This window comes from Panthera pardus, unplaced genomic scaffold (assembly GCF_024362965.1).
Source record: "Panthera pardus isolate Hobbes unplaced genomic scaffold, ASM2436296v1 HiC_scaffold_13, whole genome shotgun sequence".
In the NCBI taxonomy this organism is placed as follows: Eukaryota; Metazoa; Chordata; class Mammalia; order Carnivora; family Felidae; genus Panthera; species Panthera pardus.
In genome coordinates, this window is record NW_026526688.1 from 164,004,819 (window position 1) to 164,027,815 (window position 22,997).

At 35.9% G+C, this 22,997-nt stretch overlaps 1 protein-coding gene across 8 annotated transcripts in view; it reads left to right on the forward strand.

Moving 5' to 3' along the window:
* Positions 1 to 22,997, forward strand: part of FRYL (FRY like transcription coactivator) — a 265,382-nt gene that overhangs the window by 143,797 nt on the left and 98,588 nt on the right. For 6 of the 8 annotated variants that reach the window (XM_053901596.1, XM_053901595.1, XM_053901597.1 and 3 more), the window contains 12 exons: positions 3,565 to 3,644; positions 4,208 to 4,288; positions 6,070 to 6,238; positions 6,569 to 6,661; positions 10,825 to 10,923; positions 11,894 to 11,995; positions 14,953 to 14,997; positions 17,382 to 17,485; positions 17,681 to 17,789; positions 19,522 to 19,608; positions 22,187 to 22,358; positions 22,812 to 22,944. In XM_053901596.1, the coding sequence (XP_053757571.1) occupies positions 3,565 to 3,644; positions 4,208 to 4,288; positions 6,070 to 6,238; positions 6,569 to 6,661; positions 10,825 to 10,923; positions 11,894 to 11,995; positions 14,953 to 14,997; positions 17,382 to 17,485; positions 17,681 to 17,789; positions 19,522 to 19,608; positions 22,187 to 22,358; positions 22,812 to 22,944 (1,274 nt within the window). The remainder of the gene's footprint in view (positions 1 to 3,564; positions 3,645 to 4,207; positions 4,289 to 6,069; positions 6,239 to 6,568; positions 6,662 to 10,824; positions 10,924 to 11,893; positions 11,996 to 14,952; positions 14,998 to 17,381; positions 17,486 to 17,680; positions 17,790 to 19,521; positions 19,609 to 22,186; positions 22,359 to 22,811; positions 22,945 to 22,997) is intronic. The other 2 variants (XM_019412492.2, XM_019412498.2) reach the window with 1 other exon arrangement.

Below are 22,997 nucleotides of genomic sequence, written 5' to 3' on the forward strand. Positions count from 1 at the left end.
GGGTGGAGAGCTCTTCCTGCACCTGCTGTTTCTCAGTTGCCTTCAGCTCAAAATAATTCTCAAGCCGAAGTGCCACCTTTTGTGGTGGCATACTTTGATCTGCTTCACTAGATGGTAGGCTGTGTAAAAAATTGATTTAAACTTACACCAGCAATGTCTGTGAAATCTGATTCATTTACATTATCTGTGCTGTTTGGTGGTGTCAGACTTTTCCCCACTGAATAGGTGTAAAATGATACTTTGTGTACTTTCATCATCCTTATTACTAATTAAGCATCTTTTCATATGTTTATCATCTTAGGAATAAGTACAACAAAGGGCAACAACAGAAAATTATAAAACCTTGCCAAAAACTTAAAGAAGCGAAAAGATACTCCATGTAAATGAAGAATACAGTTAACTCCAAATTGATCTATAGATTCACTGCAACTCCAATAAAAATCCTCAGTTTTTATGTAACTTGGGTAACTCTAGATTGAATATGGAAGAACAGTGGGCCAAAAGTGGCTAAGTGCTCTCTGAAGAAGAATAAAGGGGACTTTCAGTATCAGACAGCAAACTTATTTATAAAGTCTGATAATGGAGACCATATGATTTTGGTACTGACATATAAAAATTAATAGAATAGTGAGCTCAGAAGCAGCCACAAATATTTAGAACTTGAATATATATCAGCGGTGACTTGTGTAATCTTTAAAAAAAATTTTTTTTTCTAATCTTTATTTTTGAGAGAGGGAGAGACAGAGTGCAAATAGGGGAGGAACAGAGAGAGAGGGAGACACAGAATCAGAAGCAGGCTACAGGCTCTGAGCTGTCAGCACAGAGCCTGACACAGGTCTTGAACCCATGAACCGCGAGTTCATGATCTGAGCCAAAGTTGGATGCTTAACCCACTGAGCCACCCAGGTGCCCCTAAAATCTTTGATCCATCAGTTCCTCCTTTTGGGCTCTTTCCCGTGGAACTATACAAGTATATAAAGTTAGATGTCGAAGATTTTTTTTTTTTTTTTTTTTTTACAGCACCAAAGGATCATTTATTTCACAATCAGTGAACATTTTAAATAAGAAAATATTCTAAAAAGAATATGAAAACATTTTCCAATTGTTAAAACATTTTTTAAATGCTTGCTATGTAATTATATGTAACATAGAGCCAGTTCTCACCTGGCAATAAAGTGCTCCTAAAGTTAATGCATACACAAATTGTTTGAGACTCATAATGCATTTTTTCCTGTAGGAGTCATGTGATATACCATGGGTTTTTCAGATATTAATCCATAACAATCATTCGAATGTTAAGTATATGAAGACTGTAAATTTCTTGAAACTGGGAACCGTCCTATACACATTTAAATTTCACTTTCTAGCAGACAGCTTTGCATATGATGGGTCCTCCAATAAACACTCCTTAAACAGTTCATTTTTTTAAGTACCTAATGTGTTATGGCAGCTGTTTTGGAGTCCAGTTTTAAGTCTCGAAATCCTGGCTCTGCTACCTACAGGATGTAAGTCATCGAGCAAATTATATAATCTCGCTGCACCACAATTTATTTGTCTATTAAAACTGTGATAATCATAATGCCTACCTCATAATGTTGTGGGGAGTAAATGAATTATTACATATAAAATACTTATAAAATAACAGTACTTGCATACCGGGATTCAATGCACATTAAATATTATTAGCTTTTAAGCTCATCTCCCCAGCTAAATTATAAACTCTTTGAGACAGAGGCAATGTCCTATACTTTTTATAATACCAGAGCCTGTATAATTTCTTACATAATATATGCATTAAATGAGTATTTATAAAAATATGTAATAAAAGGAATGAATGAATGATTATATGCCTACAATACTTTCTCCATAAAAAAATCAAATATATACAGGATTGGTAACATTCTAACATTTGTTACAGTAAAAAAAAAAAATGTGATCAGAAATTAAATAAAATTTAAGACTTGTCAGAGAACTACAAGTATAAGTAAGAGGAGAAAAGAAACAGAAATCACAACCAATGGGAAATTCTTCCTTATATTTTAGCCCCTGGAAGACAGGGACTTTTATCCTATGTTTCTTTCTTTTTTTTTTAATTTAATTTTTTATTTTTTTAGATTTACATCCAAATTAGTTAGCATATAGTGCAACAATGATTTCAGAAGTAGATTCCTTAGTGCCCTTTACCCATTTAGCTCATCCTCCCTCCCACAACCCTTCCAGTAGCCCTCAGTTTGTTCTCCCTATTTATGAGTCTCTTCTGTTCTTCCCCCCACCCTGTTTTTATATTATTTTTGTTTCCCTTCCCTTATGTTCATCTGTTTTGTCTCTTAAAGTCCTCATATGAGTGAAGTCATATGATATTTGTCTTTCTCTGACTAATGTCACTTAGCATAATACCCTCCAGTCCCATCCACGTAGTTGCAAATGGCAAGATTTCATTCTTTTTGATTGCCGAGTAATACTCCAGTGCGTGCGTGTGTGTGTGTGTGTGTGTGTGTGTGTGTGTGTGTGTGTGTGTGTGTGTGTGTATACACCACATCTTCTTTATCCACTCATCCATCGATGGACATTTGGGCTCTTTCCATACTTTGGCTATTGTTGACAGTGCTGCTATAAACATGGGGGTGCATGTGACCCTTCGAAACAGCACACCTGTATCCCGTGGATAAATGCCTGGTACTGCAATTGCTGGGTCGTAGGATAGTTCTATTTTTGATTTTTTGAGGAACCTCCATACTGTTTTCCAGAGTGGCTGCACCAGCTTGCATTCCCAAAATGTCTAAGATGTTTATAACATCATATTGATTATTGAAAATCTAGAATGACATGGCAGGCGATAGGAAGCTCATTAAATACATCATATACTGAGTATTATGTGGCCATTGAAAAGAAAGGAGGAGCTCTAGCTACTGCCATGGAAAGAGGTGGCATCATTTTCTTAAGAAAAATCAGGTGTGTGGGTGTGGATAGGAAAAATCTGGAAGGATATGTATCAAGCTATTAATAGTGATTGTATATGGGAGAAGGGACAGGGATTTTACTTTCTGGTTTTAAATATTTTCATTTGTTTTACATATTTGGAAGTAGCATATAGTTTTTAAAGAACTAAACAAAACAAAGATTTAAATTGTTGGAAAAGTTGGTGTCATTTTGGCTACTGTTTATGATAGAAAAATCAGACTATATATGGAATGTGTGGCTGGCTCAGCCAGAGGTTGCTTTCCCATAGGTGTTGCAGAGAGGTACGTGTGAGTGTCTTAATTTCCTGACAATTACAGTAAATCAGCAATAACGACTACTTTTTCCCCTTTATGGGCCTAGTTCAAGGATTTGTGATTATACAGCTAATATTCTTAAATTTAGAGGTTATTAAATTAGATGAGTAACTAAATTCTCTGAGAAAATAATAGAATCCTTAGAAAAAGGGAAGATTGACAAATTAGTAATTGATCATTCCATGGAAATGAAAACTGACTATTGATTTAATTAGTTGAAATGTGGAGAACACTCATAAGACTTATAATCTACTTAGCTCTTGCTGATTTTATGATTTTTTTATTCTAGATTCCTGTTCATCCTGTGCCCGATCCCTTAGTTCATGAAGTTCTAAACTTAGCTTTTAAGCACTTTAAACATAAGGAAGGGTAAGTAAAATACTAACTTGGGATTATTGCTTTTCTCCTAGTCCAGGGTTAGACTGTTTAAGTATAATTTGAACTCTCTCTGATCATTTGTTTTGTTTTTAGAGTTCAAAGCACTTATCTTCCTTTTTCTTTTTTCTTTCTTTCTTTCTTTCTTTCTTTCTTTCTTTCTTTCTTTCTTTCTTTCGAATCCACACAAAATGCTTCTAGGAAAGTTTGTATGTTTGTTTGTTTTAGTAGGCTTCATGCCCAATGAGGGGCTTGAATTCATGACCCTGAGATCAAGAGTTTCTTGTTTTACCAACTGAGCCAGTCAGGCACCCCCATTGGAAAGATTTTATTAAAATAATTCTTAAAACTGTTGATTGGATTTCTAAGAATTAGAAGGCTAAATTTCACGACAAAGTAAAACTCAGAGCTAGACGAAAATTTGTGTGGTTTTTATTATTCTATAGATGACTCTTCAGAAAAAAACTTTGTAACCCTCTGATGAGAAACTTTCAGATTTATGTAAAAGAGAGTTTATAGAAAAACTTAACAGCACATTTGTTCTCTTGTTGTTTCAGATATTCAGGAACCAACACTGGGAATGTGCATATTATTGCAGATTTATATGCAGAGGTGATAGGGGTTCTTGCCCAATCAAAGTAAGTATTTACATCACTGATTTCAGTTGTATTTTAGAATGCTTCATTGTAATTGACAATGACAGCATTAGATCTAATTGTTTTCATAGTTATTTTGCAGTCTCCTCCACTTTTTATTACTTAGCTGCTCTATTTCTTAGAGGATTTTAAAGTAATATCCGTACATTAAGTATACAACGTGTTTTCATTTCTTTGGGGTTTTCCATAAATGTCTGAATTGAGGAAGTCAGAAAAGTGCCAGGAATAGTCAGGACATTTACCTTATTTATTTCTAACTATTGTATGAGAAGTGTTTTTTCACATCCTTTTTTGTTTGTTTGTTTTTTAAGAACTCAATAACAACTTTTAATACTTTCTAGTTGAATGGTTTTATTTCTGAGATGGCATCTCAGTGTTTTCCTCCTAATCATTTTATTTAACACTAAATAGAATTTCGGATAGGTAGAAGAGATTCCAAAAAAGAAAGAGAAGATACTAGATGATTCCATAAAGGTGTTATTCATTAGGAGTTAACCCATTGAATTGTCTTGAACCATCATTATAGTAAAGAGTAGAAAAGTTTATCTGTAGTATCTTGTGGTTGATCATAAGACTATGGAAGAGTTTGAATTTCCTTTGTTGCCACTGGGAAATTTGTAAGGTAAAAAATTATCAATTCAGATTTTCTTAGATGTCATTTAAGAAGTGTTTGGTCCTGAAATCATCAGATAAAACCCTTTCTAAATTCTAAAAAGCCAAGTACAATTCTTGTTAATGTTTGGTTCCTGTGAGTGTAGTGGCTAATCATTATTATGAGAAATTTAATAGAAGAGAAAAACCCTTGGATTCTAGTGTTATTGCAATGGGAAGGTTTTTATCCATTGTATATTTTCTTTTTAAAATGCAAAAGAATATATTCGTGGGAAATGGCATTATATTCTCCAAGACTCAAATGGAAATGGCTAAGTAATATTTCCTATCATGTATCCATATTTCATTAATACGCAATTTTCTTTTTCCCCTCTGTAGTCAATAACGATTAGAAAATATGCTTCATTTCCCATTTTAACTTTTCAAAAACTGGTTTCCCCCAGTAACACTAACAGTAAAATCTTTAGCTGTTTCATAATAAATAAAGGGGGGAAATTAAGTATTTTTGATTATTAAACTGTAAGTATCTTTTTGCAATGTAAGCAGAGAAAAATCTTAGTAGACTTACCAGTTGTGGTCATTTGAATCCACGATGGTGCTTATATTTGAAAGCATTTTGATTCTTGAGCTTAGTCACATTGTGTGAGACCGTGTGCCCCACTCGTCTCCTTCAGTTTTTCTCCAGTATAAGGAGAAACTAATTTTAAGTGATAGTAGTCTAAAATTGATTGCTTCATGTCTTTGAACACATTTATAGTCTCCAATCCGTTCTCCTATAACTCAAATTACAGGTTTTATAAAAAGGAGTACAAACTGGAGACACTATCAGATTTATGGGGTAGATTATTTGATTTGATTTGACTATGATTATTAACGATTAAATGGTAATGGAGCTGTATTGACGATGTTGTAGGAATAAAGACATCTTATTATATCTTCTTAAGGAACTTCTAACTTTAAAATAAAGGAACAGCAGATTTCGAATAATATCAAATAACTTTATTTCCCTCTGTGCTTTTCTAGTAAGTTTGATGAGGGTAGAGAAGGGACATAATGTTTACGTAAAGTCTCTTTTGATTTCAACCTTGAGTATCATGTGGGACATTAGTGTTTTGAATTCCTATCCACTTATGTATTCATGTATATTAAAGATTTCAGGCTGTGAGGAAGAAGTTTGTGACAGAATTGAAAGAACTGCGGCAAAAGGAACAAAGTCCCCATGTGGTACAAAGCATCATCAGCTTAATAATGGGAATGAAGTTTTTTCGAGTAAAAATGTATCCTGTAGAAGATTTTGAAGCATCATTTCAGTTCATGCAGGTGATATACCTTCTCCATTGCGGTGATTGGAATTAGCCTAACAGTGGTTATGCTTGCTCTTCGTGACTTAATAAAGGAAACATATATATATTACTAAAGGAATATATATATATATATATGTGTATATATACACATATATATATATATATATTCATGGCATCATTAGTAATTCTTTAGTTCCAGTGTTAAATTGCCAGTGGTGTGAATTTACTTTCTTTTTAAATTTGAGTGTGTTTTGACTTTAGCTTTTTGGTAAAATCGCAGTATTTACAAACTTCTCATGATGTTAAAACTTCTTAAACCTCTTTATATACCTCTTTGCCCCTCCAGGAATGTGCTCAGTATTTCTTAGAAGTAAAAGATAAAGATATAAAGCATGCACTTGCTGGTTTATTTGTGGAGATTCTTATCCCTGTAGCTGCTGTAAGTATATTTTAATTTCTATATTGTATGTTAAAAGTACCTTTTTACTGAAGAAGTTGCCACGTGAAATAGTCTTACTTTCCGGTAATTTCATAGACTGTTATGTGGGAAATTTGAATGTCATATGGATATGGGGAAAATGGTTATTAGCCAAATGTCAGTAGAGCATTGATTAGCCTTTTAATTAAAAGAACAGGCCCAGGTCCTTAAGATTCAGAGACTGCAAGGAGGGCAGAGTATTTGCAACCCAGCCTCTAGGTAACGGCTGCCTGAAGCAGCTCAGTGCAAAATACTGCATTTACTCGCGGCTTCTGCTTCTTACAATATGGTGGCCATTTTAACAGCCTGTACTGTAACATATATCTTGGAATTTACAGGACTGTCTCGATTTTAAGTGTTCTGTAGTTGCTATTGATATTCGTCCCATCTGTCAAAATTTGTATTCCAAATTATTTAGAAAATATGATTATTATAAATATATTATTTATATAACAATTTCTAGGGAAGCAGATTTATAGAAGCCTTTCTTGACATAAAAGCAGTGTGTTATTTGAAAATACTTTTGCAGTTACTAGCAACAGCATGCTATAAATAGGATTAAGGGATTTTATAGTACTTAGATGCTAGGTTTGTTTCCTGGGGTTTTTGTTTGTTTTTACCCAATTCAGTTGTTCTGTATGATATGTGATATGCAACTCACTTTCAGTATACTACATATTGCTGCATAAATGATATTCTTTTCATGTATATATATATTATATATCATTTCATTTTAAACTTGAAGTAAAATGGACATACAGTATGCATATTTAAAGTATATAATTTGACATGTGTATGCACATGGGAAACCATCACCATAATCAGGATAATGTACATGTCTGTCACACCCTGGAAGTTTCCTTATTTTCCTTTTTAATCCACTCCCCCACCCCCCCCACCCCCCACCACCACTCACCTCACCTTTGGGTAGTGCAACTATTCATCTTCCTTCTGTCACTCTACATTAGTTTTGGTTTTCCTAGAATTTTATATTAATGGAGTTTTACAGTACAAACCCATTTTTTGGCTTCTTTCACTCTGCATAATTATTTTGAGTTCCAACTATGTTGTGGAACGTGTCAGTAGGTTTTTCCTTTCTCATCGTTGCACAGTATTTCATTGCATAGACATACCACAGTATAGATAACACCACAGTTTGGTTGTGGTCATCTGTTTTGGATCCATTTGTTCCAGTTTTGGGCTGTTACATATAAAGCCGCTGTGAACATTTATGTCCAAGTCTATGTACGGGACATATGCTTTTATTTACTTTGGGTAAATATCTAGGGATGGAATTGGTGGACCAAATGGTAGCTATATGTTTGATTGTTAAAGAAATTGTCATACAACGTTCCAAAGTTGTTGCATCATCTTGTATTCCAAGGAGCCGGATGTGAGAGTTCTGGTTCCTCCACATCCTCACCAACACTTCTTTGGCCAGATATTTTAGTTTTAGCCATTCTGCTAGTTGTGTTGTGGTGTCTCACTGGGGTTTTAAAATTTGCATTTCCCTAATGACCAATGATTTTGAGCGTCCTGTGTTTGCTGTCCGTATGTTTTCTTTGGCAAAATGTGTGTTGAGATCTTTTCTTATTTTTTAACATGGAGTTATTTGTATTCTGATTGAGTTTTAGAGATATATTTTTATGTATCTTAAAAATATATTTTGGGGACACCTGGGTGGCTCATTTGGTTGAGGGTCTGACTCTTGGTTTTTGGCTCAGGTTACGATCTCCCGGTTTCGTGAGTTTGAGTCCCACAGCGGGCTCTGCACAGCTGGTGGCTCGGAGCCTGCTTAGGATTCGTTCTCTCGACCCCTCTGTCTGCCCCTCCCCCACTCACCCTATCTCTGTCTCTCTCAAATAAATAAATAAACTTAAAGAAAAAAAAAAGGTGGACAGGGAGGGGTGCCTGGTTGGCTCGGTTGAGCGTCAGACTCTTGATATCGGCTCGGGTTATGATCTCACGTTTCATGTGTTGGATCCCTGCATGGGGCCTCGCTCTGACAGCACAGAGATTCTCTGTGCTTGGGATTCTCTGTCTTCCTCTCTCTCTGCCTCTCCCCTGTGCTCACTCGCACGCTCTCTCTCAAAAATAAATAAATAAACATTTTAAAAAATAAAATAAAATGAAGTTTTAAAGTCTTAGAAAAAAAAAAAAAGAAAAGGTAGACAGGGAACTGGAAGAAAAGTGAAAGTTTTAAAATATTAGTGACCGTGATTGGCATGATTTTTTTTTTTTTACCTGTCTTGAATATTTACTTACAGTTAAATGTTTGAGGATTAAAAAAAAAAAAAAATTGATTCTTTTTTAATGGGTACAAACAAAAGTCATGAATAGAGCTCAGTAGGTAGTTTGAGTCAGATAGCCCCCCACCCCAGGTTTCAGCCAAGTCTGGGGTTTTTATTTTGTTATTATTATTTTTTTGATAAAATAAACCTATCATTTATCAAACCGTCAGGTTTTAGTCTATTTTCATTAGTGCATGTATTTCAATTTCTTTTTCTAGAAGTGGTTTGGGTTGCTGCCTCTCTATCCCACGTTGTCATTTGTGCTTCCCCCTTGTCTGAAAATCTGTTTTTGCCAGATACCTAACTGGGATTAGGTTGTATTTTTAAGGTAATTAATCAAAAGGAGCAGGTTGTAGGAGGAAAGACCCTTGACGGTCCTTGCGGTCCATGAGTATTGTGTTACCTGATTCTTCTTTTATGCCGTGTTTGGTTTGTAGTTTGTTTGCTAAGGCAGCCCTCATAAAGTGCCTCAAACTAGGTGGCTCAAATAACAAAAATTATTGTCTCACAGTTATGGTGAGACCAAGGTGTTGGTGGGTTGATTCCTTCTGAGGGCTGTGAGGAAGCATCTGTTCTGTGCCTCTCACCTAGTTTCTGATATCTTTGGCATTCCTTGGCTTATAGAATCAGCACCTGAGCTCTGCCTTCATTTTTGCGTGGTGTTCTCCTTGTGTACGTCTTTGTCCAAATTGCCTGTTTTTTTTAAAGGATACCCATCATGTTGGAGTAGGGTCCCCTCACCCCAATGTGACTTTATCCTAACTTAACCAATTACATCTGCAATGACCAAATGACACCTGCCTTTTCCAAATAAGGCCACATGATGAGGTACGCTGGGTTAGGATTTCAGTATCTGAATTTGGGGTGTGGGGGAGGTGACATTTCAATCCATAACACCCACTGCTGCATATAGCACTCATTCTGTCTGGAACATTCTTGCCTCTTTAATAACCTCCCTCCCCACTTTGCCTGGTTGGACTCTACTTATTCATTCATCACATGTATTGAATGCTTTCTTTGTATCAGAGCCTCTTCTGTGCATAGGGAATGCAAGAATGGTCAAGGTAGGAAAGACACCTTGCTCTTGTAGAGCTATTTCTGGTGCAGAAAACAGCTAGTAAACTAGTATGTAAAATATCTAGTAGGTGGATGGTGATAAGTACTCTGGAGAGATGTACAGTAAGATGGGGGGTAGGATTGCTGAAGGGATAAGGGAGTTGAAATTTTGAATACTGTGATTAGCTGACACCACCCCCTCGAAGGAGATGGACATGACTGAGCAGAAGCTAAAGGAACGAGGGAAAAGGCGTGCTGTATCTGAGGGAAGACTTCTTGGGCACAAGGAACCACTGTAGACTCCCTAAAGCACAAACATGCATGATCTGTTCTAGAAACAGCAAGAAAGCTAGCTGGTGCTGCTGGATCCCAGTGCAGGAAGGCAGAGCGTGGAGGACAAGGCCGGAGAGGTTACCTGGGATTTACTGCTCTGTATCACGGAAGGGATGCTGGATTCAGCTTTGGTGTTACTTTCTCGTGGAGTTTTTCTGTCGGGGCCCCTTGTGAACGTGCCCAGAGCACAGAGAATTTCCTCTTGCAGCATCTGTTGGTTGTATCACATACTCATTGCCTGTTCACTTCCTTGTGTTTTCTCAGAACAGGGACCACCTTTATCTCAGCGACTTGACAGTTGGTCATTTGGCAGTTTCTAGTACTTTAGTGAGATACTCGGTGAAGGAGTCACTAATTTCACACCTTAGAGAAAGTTCTCGTAATTTCTGTACAGTTTAATATTTGTGACCATTTTCTTTGTTTTTGTATTATCTTGTTACCTAGGCTGTTAAAAATGAAGTGAATGTTCCCTGTTTGAAAAATTTTGTGGAGATGCTTTATCAGACTACTTTTGAACTGAGCTCCAGAAAGAAGCATTCATTGGTATTGAAAAACATTTCAAACCTTTACATATTTAATTAGGAGTTGTAGTAATTGATTGCTGAATTGAGGGGGGATTGAAAAGAATTGTAAGAATTGAAATTGTAAAATTTCCAAAACGCAACGTAAGGGCAAATTTTATACATTTTTCCTGCTCTTTTTAAAACATTCTGTTCTTAATTTTTCTGGCTCTACATTTGATAGGTTAGTCAGACTTCATTCTAGGTATTTACCTATCTTGACAGGTGCTTTAAGTTATGCATTATACTATGTGGAAGCTTGCATATACTCCTATTAAACCATAAATTTCTTTATTTTACATTATTATTGCACTCAGAAGTATTAGATTACTTAGGAACCATTGTCTATCTAATGACATCATTTCTATTCAGAGATTTAACCACCCACTCCATGTAACTTTGAAGGAGTTTGCTGTAAATTTTTATGCAGCTTGGAGAAAGTGTGGAGAATTAGACAAATACTTGACCACTTAAGATACAGATCTAATAATGAATAAACACTTATTGTGCCAGGCATTGAACTAATTACATTTGCATTGTTTTACTTTAAACCTCCCAGCCCCGTCTATCATTCTCCACTCCGTGTGTTAGCAAAGGGAGCCTTGGAGCCCTTAATTATATCCACCCTGAAGTCATGCGCCTGGCAAATAAAAAGCTGAAACTTTGATGCCAGTCTGTGCTTGATCCCAGGGCTTGTGTTCCTAACCACTGTACTCGTTGAGGGAGTGGTGGCTCTAGGGAAAAATAAAAGCATGCTCCAACTCAGGGCAATGAGACAGATCGAGGAGTTGTTCTTACAGAAAACTTGCCCTTTATCATTTTTTGTGACGTTACTTTAGGAGACCGTACTTCTTAAGACAAATGGGAAAACTGCCTTTGTTTCTGAGGATATGATTTACAAATCTGTGCTTTCTCATGAAAAATGTTAATTCTCTTTTCCCTATCTCCTATAGGCTCTTTATCCACTAATTACCTGCCTTTTATGTGTCAGTCAGAAACAGTTTTTTTTAAATAACTGGCATATTTTCCTACAGAACTGTTTGTCACATTTAAAGGTAAGACATAATCACATTTCTGACCTGTAGATACTGACTGTAGTGTATTCATTTGTGCATATATATTGAACAGTATGTAATAAAACCCTCATTATTATTGGTGCATTAGAAGAGTAATACTTTACCACATTGCTTTTCTTAAATGTACTTTATTCTTTCTGTGGGGAATCACATATTGACATGAATCAACTTTTGATTGAAAATTTAGTTTGTCTTAATGCAAAATTGTACATTTTTAGCAGCTGTTTGTTTATATTATCTTAGATCTAACAATATTTGTGCTAAAAACATGCCTTTAGAGTTACAGAGTGTTAATCTTATAGAATCCTCCGGATATTATTTTGTGTTTCATTTTGAGAAAATTCAGTCATGTTGGCTCAAGTCTGAAAATGAAAAAAGCCTTGATAATGAAATGTCACGAAAAGCACATTTGATGAAAGTGTGCCAGCCAAACCTAAGAGTGTGATATTGGATCCACAGGGACACAGAATCTCCTGAAATGATTCTGACTTGAATCAAGGGATAGTTGTTACTAACACTATTTGGCACGCCCACGTCCGGTCTCTCTTTAGTGTTGTAAACAAGACTGTGAGATAGAAGGATCTTTATCTTCCCAGGATACTCTGCTAGCAGGATCTAACAGGATCTGCTTTTCTTCTGTGGATAGGAGCTCAGTTAATGTCTGACACGGGACATGGGAATATTCCTCACCTGCATGTCATGGAAATGCTTGATTTGAACACTGTTTTAATGCCTCGATGAGTACATTTGAATATTTGCTTACAAGTTCTAGAAGCATGACAGACATGGCCTCTTATTTCCTGTCATTCCTCTAAGTTAGGATAATATTGAAAACCTTATACTTTGAAGACAATGAAAGCGAGGCACAGATAGATTAAATGACTTTTCTCTGACTCTATAGCTCACTGTGGTATTTGAGAAATAGGACTGACTTTTCATTCCCACTTTGAGAATGATCCACTGGAAACATTATCCTATATATCTTTTCCGTGACTTTATACATCATTTTCAAAAGTGCCTTGATTACTTAAAAAGGTATACAGAAAATAAAAGTCTTTGAGAAACATTTTTGGCTCTTTTTCTCCTAGATACTCATTGATATTATTCATATTTGGATGAGACTTGATATACTCTCTTTCTTATATATGAAAATTCCCAGGACCAAATCAAGCTTATTAAACTCTTTATGTCATGCAACCAGAAAATAAGCTTTATTTAATTAATTACATTATACTGTTTTCTGTCCTCATTTTGATGATTCATACCGATACAGGTACTAAAAGGGGGAATTGATAATTTTCTGGGTAGTATGATTTTCCACACTTTCAATAAAATATTTTCAGACTCGCATTTAAGTGTTTTCTGAAAGGTTGCTTTGTTTCATGACAATCCATACTTTTCTGTTGCTTGTTGGAATTGTTGTATATATATATGTTTCCACCTAACATATTTGCAATTCTTTCGCAGCACCTTAACTTTTATTTTTTGTCTTAAGGCTTTCATTTGAAATGCTGTTTTCTTTGAACCCTTACCTCCTGTTAAATATTTCTGGCATATTGTCCATTTTAATTAATGGCAATGTCGCTCTGCCAGGCTAAAGGAGATAAGAGCCACCTTAGCATGAATATTTGGAATATAGTTGTCTTGGCCATTAACCCTTAACTTACATTAAGGCTCTATTCAGCAGAAATTTTACGAATTGGCTCCTGTTTATTAAGTTTTAGATACTGTGGCTACACTGCAGAGTTGAGGTAAGGCATGGAGTATTCAGTAAAAAACCTGATGCTAGTTATCTGTTGCAACAGATATAATTGATTTGCTATATATATATATATATACGTATATATATATATATATATATACGTATATATATATATACATACACACATACAGGAAAAACTGGTTCAAGGTAAAGGCCTAAACTGATTCTGTTTTGAGATGCAAGAAACCTCATGATTTCAAAAAAATCCGTAACAAGTTTTCACTTACTAGACCTATTACTTCTTAAAGCTGATTCTTATTAATACTTCTATATACTAGATGCTTAAATACAATCTCTCATTTAATTCTTACTGTAAGTGAGGGTGAAAGAAGATAAATAAGTAACCCACGGTCAGGGGGCCAAAAAGTGATAGAGATAGGTTTGCATCTAGATCTCTTCAGCTCCATAATGTTTGCCCTTTGAGATCCACCCGCTATCTGTTAATGGACTATAAGGAGTTTTGCTGTACTAGATATTTTCAGACAATATCTGGCTGTCATTCTGGGATATTAAAAAAGGCATTATTCTCCAGAGTCATAAGAATAAATACAATCTTTAATATTGTACACTTTTTAAAAAGTTACCATATCAGTATTTGAAGGTGGTGACCACGGAACATGGGCTTTCGCCCCATCGGCCCATAAATAGCATGAGAAAACATCCATTTGAATTCACAGAAGATGTCACATCTGTCATTTTTGTCCTGAAACAGAATTTGGTAGTTTTCCTACTTCCCTATCTTTTTATCAGTCGAGGTTATTATGTGAACAGTGATTGTAAGGTTTCTGAAGAATAATTAGAGGGGGTGCGGGGGGGAAATAATAAGAGTAGTGGAGTTCAGATAAAAATAATCTGAAGGTTGTTTTCTATAGCACATGCTTATTTTCTTCTAAAAATTTAAACTTGCTAGAACTCGAGTGCAGTGCTTTGAGAGGAAAATTTAGGTACTTAATAATTTAAATATTTTCTCTTAGTTTAAGGATTATATGGATATATCCCAAGTTATAGGATTTTTTTTTTTCCTTTAGTGTTTCTGGCCACTGTCTTGGAAATTTCAAATTTCTTCTAAATAGAGGCCTTGGTGAAGAGCTGTCTTGTTTTGTGCTTATTTTCATCTAACATGCATGTGCTGTGTCTCATGTTTATGTTTGCTGTCTCACATTGCTTTATTTAGATGCCATCTAACAACAGTATCAGAAAACAAATAGAAACACTCCAGGTGAGTTGTGTTGTTACAAAGTAAAATATTGCTTTATCTCCTTTAAGTGTGGCTTTTTTTTTTTTTTCTTTACCCATTGTTGCATTGCATGTCTAATGTATTTATTCCAGCCCGCTTCTCCTCTTGTAAAAGAAGACTAGCACACAGCAGGGACACTGTACATGTTTAATATTAATGTCATCCCAAGAAGATGAATTTACGAGCTACAAGTGATCATGAATGTTGATTCTTAACCAAAATCCTCCATTTTAAAATATCCTGTTTAATTTGTTGTTTAAATAACGTTACATTAGTGACACTGTTATAGACGAAATTAAAAAAAAAAACATTTTCCGATGCAATTAAGGAGACAGCTTAGATTTTAAGTATGATTTTTGATGCATGACTTTTTAAAACTTGTCTCCTATTGGTTTGGATTTTAAGCAAAATATTTTGGGTTTGGTTCATGGTAGAAAAAAGGGAAAGATACATTAAAATGATTGCAGCCAAAGAACATACTGGACATATCAAATTTTTATTGGATTTTAATGTATGTAACAATCTGCTTATTCATATTGTACCAAAATGGTAACTGGGGAATTATCTACTCTTTGGTTAAGGCTCAGATCATTTTAGGATGTTTTTATTATTCAGACATGTTTGACAGCATTTCAGTGGCTGAATACACAATAATTGATGTATCATTTTTCATCTTAGTTTTGGCTTTGTTCAGTGTAGAATAAGTCTGCTTTGTAAACATAGTAGTCCATCTTGGAAAGTTTGAAAATCAAGTTCTTTTCATTCTAGATATCTCAGCCCTTCACATAAAATAATCCAAAATACTTTATTAACCATTTATATGAAGACATTTTTATGTGGAATTGGACTTAAATATTTTTAATATATAGCATGTATTAATTTGTATCAGTTGCATTTTGAAAATATAATTTAATGTGAAAATACTATTTGGAATGTACATCAAACTAATTGAACATTTTTTGATACTTGATATCTTGCATTTAAATGACAGAAAAAAAAGTTACGTGATAGAAAAGAAAGTACTGTAAAAAGCTTGGTTGTTACGAGTAACCTGCAGACATTACTTACTACTTTGTATGTTACCTTAGTTACATTAGTAATTAATAACTATTTGGGGAGTGTATTTGAAATTTGGAATCATTATGATTTGGCAATAGAAGTAGGGACTGATGTTGAGACACTGACCAGCAGAATAATTGGTATTCCATTCTTAATTATATCAATTCTTCACATAGATGTGCAAAATTCTATTTTCTGATCGCTCTGTTTCTTTTACTTGTCATTTGTTATCTTCTTGTATTGCTTTTAATCATACATAGTTGCCCATTTTTCTATTTCTCAAGAAAAAGTAAAATAGAATGGCTAAATTACTTAGAATTTTAAAACTCTGTTTTGTTTGTTGCTGTATATAAAATAATTACTCAACAAAAAGAAATCCCCCAAACTAAATTAAATGAGTGCTGATTTATGACAGTCAGTGCATCCTATAGCCAATCAACATACACAAAGAATTTCTCCTAATAAAGTTGACCATGAGCTACATTTTCAAAATTCAGCATTAAATCTCATTACATGACCGGTCATCTGAGAACTTTACTTTTTATAATAAGTGGTATGAAGAAAAAGTTTGCTGATCAAGTTGTGATTGAAATGAAATAATTTTCTTATTCTAAATGATAATAATTTAAGTAATGTCTAAGTAAAATTTAAAGGTATAACAGCTAACATTTATGAAGCATTTAACATGTGCCGGCAGTGTTCCGAGTGTTTTTCACACAAAAACTTCCTTAATGTGTGAGGTAGGTACCATTTTATCTCCATTTTTAAAGGTGAGGAAATTGTGGTACCAAGCAGTATAAAAGTGCCCCCAAAGATGAGGTGTGGCCAGTCATTCCTGACTTCAGAGTCCTTGCTCTTCTGTAGTCCCTCTTGTAAGGATAATCACTCAGCAATAGTTTGCGTTATTTCATAAATGCAAGTACCCATAATAACCTTTGGTGGCCTAAGTTTTAACTAAGTTTGGACTGCAGTGAATTGCTCCAAAGATAAGGAATCCTTCTATGATGATGTCACTATTGTGTGAACTGTTTATTGCCAAGTAGGTTGACGTGTGTATAAGATAGGAGTTCTTTCAAGTATGAATATCCTTCTGATATTTTTACTAAAGGAATGGCTCGGAATTACCTCTCAGCTTTCTGTACTTACTATATACCGAACGTATATTTACATATTTAAACCTGCTTTAGATTGAATACAGAGAGGAGTGGGATAAGGGCTTTTAGTTGTTGGCAGAGACTGTATTTAATCTTAAATGATTGCAAGTAGTTTAATAAGTTTATTTTTTATTCTCTCTTGTTTTTGAACAGAATAAAGATCCTAAAATGTCTCGAGTTGCACTGGAATCTTTGTATAGATTGTTGTGGGTTTATGTAATTAGAATAAAATGTGAAAGCAACACTGTAACTCAGAGGTGAGTGCCTTTGCATTAAAATGGATTTTATAAAGATCTTCGTAAAAAAATCACACTGATGACATTATAGTTAACATTTTATAAAGACCTTGAGAAGGAGAATGCATTTTCTTGACCTCTTATGAAGAATAGGAAGAATGTTTGTTGTTGATGTCATTATCTCTTTATGACTCAGTCTTTTTTTTTTTTCCATAGTCGTCTTATGAGCATAGTGTCAGCACTTTTTCCGAAAGGTTCACGTAGTGTGGTTCCTCGTGATACACCTCTCAATATATTTGTGAAGATTATCCAGTTCATTGCTCAGGTAAGTGTTTACCTCACAATAACTGAAGTAATTTGGAGTTTTACAATTTGTTACACATCGAAAAGCGTGATAACAGAACTCAAGGGGACCCACAGGTGGAGCAATTAATTTAGGAAGGGTCAAGGAAGTATTGCTCAGTCCTACTGTTGCTCCATTGACTAATTACTTCCTGAGTATCTCCAAAGGTTTTTGGCAAACTGTTTTCTCATGCATCCATCTAGTTTCTTAGGTACAGATACTAGAATCCACAGTAGCTAGTTGAACCCAAAGGGAGCTTTGAAGGAATATAGATGGTTCACAGAATCGAATCACTGGTAGGACTACGGATGACTAAGAGGAAATTGCAGAATTGGGCTATCGAGGTAGCTGTGGCCTCTGCCAGAGACAAAAAGCTGCCAAATTAGGAAGTCATCACAGTTCTTTCAGAATCCTGCTGCTGCCACGGTCCCCACCACTAGAGGATTCCTGCCTTCCTGTCCTCCTCCTCTTCCTCCTATACGTCAGTTCCCAAAGACTCACATGAGTGTACCAGTTGGTAGGGTCTAAATCACATCCTGAAGCCCACTGCTCTGAGGCATTCTGAGAAATACGATTTTAGCTTGCTGGTCTCTGCTAGTAAAGGAAGGTTTATTCGAAGGGGATTAAACAGGTGCTGAGCAATCAGATCCAGGGTTTTGGTCACATTCCCTTTGGGGACATCAGCCCTGGAAGAAGCATAGTAGGTAAGGTTACTTCATCAGCCAAGGAAAATGCTTGGATTCCAGAATAGTCATTGTGGTCTCTTTGAACTAAAACTGTGACAATTTAGATGATCTTTAATGTTATTTTTAACAGTAAAGAGATAAGGAATATTTAAACAAAACGAATACATTTCTATTTACGGCAGCCCAGAACTAATGATAATTGGATGGATATAAATGTGTCGGTAAGGTGAACGAAAGCAAACTGTGCTTCAGATCTAGTGTTTAGTGGGGTGCCTGGGTGGCTCAGTCGGCTGATCACGTGACTCTTGATTTCAGCTCAGGTCATGGTCTCACAGTTTGTGAGTTCGAGCCCCATGTTGGGGGCTGAGCTGACAGCGTGCTTGGGATTCTCTCCCTCCATCTCTCTCTTTGTCCTTCCTTCTCTCTCTCTCTCTCTCTCTCTCTCTCTCTCTCAAAATCTCAAAATAAATAAACATTAAAAAAGAAAAAGATCTAGTATTTACAAAACTTTTGCCATTGGCTCACATCTCTTTCCTTTCTCTTGCCCCCGGATCTTGTCCGCCCCCTTGGATTAATCACCTTATACCAACACTCCATGAAAACTATGTAACTCCTCTCAGACATCAGCTAATCTTACTGATCTTCTTTTTCCTTGGAGATTTCCTTCCTGGAGACCTATTCTTACCGTCCCTGTGTGAACTCACCGCTCGCTAGGCCTGCCGCATGCCTGTTGTTTCAGGATTCCCTTTTGCCATCATTCTGGGAATTTCTTCACTTAGATTTTTTAATATGATTTTGGTAAATGAATGTTTAAAATGTTTATCCTGTTTGTTGGGGCATTAAATCATTTGATAAATAATACATTTATAGTCATTTTTTAAAAATCTTAATTCATACGTATTTTTCTTTTGTCCACCTAGATCTTATGGATACAAACCTGGTGTCATTATATGTATGATTCTTAACATGATACCCAACATATAGTAGTAGAAAGTTATAACAATGTCTTGATTGCTATTTTTTTCTAGGAACGTTTGGATTTTGCAATGAAAGAAATAATATTTGATCTTCTCAGTGTTGGAAAATCTACTAAAACTTTCACCATTAATCCAGAGGTAAAAAAATTATTATCCTATCTCATAATCTTTTTATTTAAACTTTTTTTTTAGAGCAGTTTCTGGAATCAGAACTCTCAAGCTCAAATCTCTAGTTAGAAGCTTTACTTACAATGACTAGTGTGATGATCTAGGACCAATTATTTTACCTTTCTGATAGCCAACTCAATTTTAGTAGTAGTTTCAAGTAGGGTGAAAAATTATCAAGGGAGGATGTTTTCCAGATGAGTCAGCTTAGCTGACTTCTAAGGTTGTGACATGAGCTCAGGTTTCATTTATTAATATCAGTATCAGATTTTTAAAAATAAATATCATTTACTTTACATTTATTGAGCACCAAAAATGTGTCAGGCACTGTTGCGGGTGTTAGAGACAAAATGGGCAAAAATCCTTTTCCCCAGAGGGATATTGATAAAAATAAAAAAGCAAAAGAATTAAATATTAAATATTTCCTACTTCTGTGGCCCTGTTATTCACTTAGTAAACCCTAACTCACTCGTTAGACATTACATTTTTAGATTGTTCAAAAGATTTTGCAAGTAACATTGGAGAATATAAAAAGGTTATCTCTTATTTCTTTAAAACTCCTGTGCTGGTCCTTCTCATAATCAAATCCTAAAACATACATTTATGTAGTTAACACAAAAGTTGGAAAGTTGTTGAAGCTTTTCGTTTGTAGGATTTTTAAGATACATGAATAATTATTTCTAGGTATATACAGTGAGCAGAAATGAGAAATGAGTGTTTTTATAGATGATATACTGAATGTGGTTTCCAGCGTCAAAATCATGTAATGAGATTTTCTTGAACATCCATTTTCAAAAACATCTTCTCCCATTGAATAAATTTATTTCTGAATATAATTTTTTTCCTCACTGAAGCTCTTACGCTAGGAATAAAAGAGTGTGAGTTCTGTGTTTTGTTGTTCTTTTCCATGGGCTTACTCTGTTAGTATTATCGTCAGTCTCCATTTTCTCCTCAGAATCTTTTTAAGCTTGCGAGAGCTAGTTTAGTTAAAGCCAGAAGAAAAATTATCCATTAATCCATTTAATCAAACACAAGCAAATTGCAGCACACCAAAAGAATGAGTACGTGCGGGTCCTTCTGTGAAACCCAGTACATGATGGAGCTTTCACACTTCTTCAAGATGTTTTCTGTGACTATGTGACATGACCATGTGATGTTTAGACTGAGGGAGGGCACCAGTACTATGTTGTATATAAAGATGAGGAAAGCTTAAAGTCTTAATCTTATTTAGGTTAAAAAAAAAAAACATAAATAAAAGTTTTATTGTCTTCCTGTATTCCAGCGAGCTATCTTGCACATCCATGGGGATGCACACACCTACCTTAGAGACCACTGGCGTAGGTCAGAAAAAATGGCAGCTTGGGCGGAGACAGTGGTGGTGCAGATGGAGAGGAGTGCCAACTGAGAAAAAGAAACATTGAGAAGGGACCTTGTTTGAGGGGAAAGTACATTTGGCTTGAATGAGTCAAACCTGAGACATCTTTTTGACATCCAGGTAGAGATGTCAAGTGGGTCTGAGGGTCCGAGTTCAGACAAATGAGGCTTAAAATTGACAGGTGATGTGGTGTGGGTGCTAACTGAAGCCATGTTAGATACATGAAGTTGCTTTGGGAGAGAAAACATGAGGAGAGGAGACGGTAGCCGAAGACCTCGTCTTGAAGCAGTCTAACATTGGCCCTGCGGCTAAAGGAGGCCAAACCTGAAGTGCCAGCAGAGATGACTCAGCCAGCCATGGCACAGATGAATCAGAGGAAGGAAGTGTTTCAGGAAGAGAAGGAATAGTTGACAGTCCTGTGCTGCTGAAAAGTCAAACAGGCTGCAGGCAAACCCACCACACTTTTGAGCAGAATGGTCACTGATAAGTGAGAGTTGCCTCAGGAAAACATTATGGGGGGGGGGGAGGGGACTTGCTTCATTAAGATGAGCATAGCTAACAGCAGTTAACACAATGTCCCCGGTGGAAAGGAAATGTTGAGGACACAAGCAAGAGAAGGGGTCATTGGTGGTGTGCCATTCCCATTCCCGGGAAAGCAAGAGCAAATGGAATTCTAACAACCAGGAAGCCCAGTGCCCCCTAAGACTGTCATAAGATCAAAGGAGAGGGAGAAGAGGTGTTAGTTACCATAGTGAGAGACTGAGGACAGTTGATGGTTTTTTCTTTCTGTGAAGTAGGAGATCTGTCATCCGCCTAGAGAGGGGAGGGCATGGTAGGAGGGTAGGACTGCTGAGGAAGGAAGGAAGGAAGGAAGGAAGGAAGGAAGGAAGGAAGGAAGGAAGGAAGGAAGGAAGGAAGTGGTTTGAAATAAGCTTTATAGAGAATAGGAGAGCCAGTTGACCTCAAGTGAAGGGACAGCATTTGGGAATTTGATAGTAAAACAAATTGTGATGCCTCAACTAGTTAAACAATGTTGGGCAGAAAGGTTGGTTGTCCTCCCGGGCCTTCCTGCCCCCCCCCCCCCCCCCCCCCCGTTAATTGACGAGGTGTTTTTAACGAGAAAAAAGGATATTTTCTGACCTTCTGATTTCATTCTGAAACTTTTTTTTCCTGAAGAGAATGAACATAGGCCTGAGAGTCTTCCTTGTAATAGCAGACAGTTTGCAGCAGAAGGACGGAGAGCCACCGATGCCAACAACAGGGGTCATCCTTCCCTCAGGAAACACTCTCCGTGTAAAGAAAATTTTTCTCAATAAAACGTTGACGGACGAGGAAGCAAAAGTCATAGGTTGGTGTTAACTCAGCCAGACAATTTGCTTTGTGATGCAATTTAATATTCCTTTGGAAACATTTATGATCAAATCTAAAATGAATATATTTGTCTAGTGTGGTTATTCCAGTAGAGAGTGATAGAAAAATGAATACAGGTTTGATAATACCTCTGAGTTTTCATATGAAGAGTCTTCCAGTTTGGTCTTTATTTTCTTACATGATACTGTTCACTGCCTTTTGTATTTCCTTCAAAGTAATTTTAGTTCCGTGCTTAAGTTTTATATATTCTGTCCAGTACACTAACAATGATCGTTCGGGAGAAGAGTGTAGCACAGTTGAAATTCCCTTCCTTGGTGACACCAATAAGCTGATGCCATTTAAAGATAGGCTTTTATTTTTTATGGGAAGTAAGTATGACTGTTCTTTATCTAATTTCTGACATTTTGTAACCGTGATGTTTTTTCTCTAGGAATGTCAGTGTACTATCCTCAAGTGAGAAAAGCATTAGATAGCATTCTCAGACATTTGGACAAAGAAGTTGGGAGACCAATGTGTATGACTAGCGTGCAGATGTCCAATAAGGAGCCTGAAGATATGATTACGTACGTAGGAAGCTCTTTCCCTTCGTTGCCATTTCAGTTTTCATAAAAAGGCA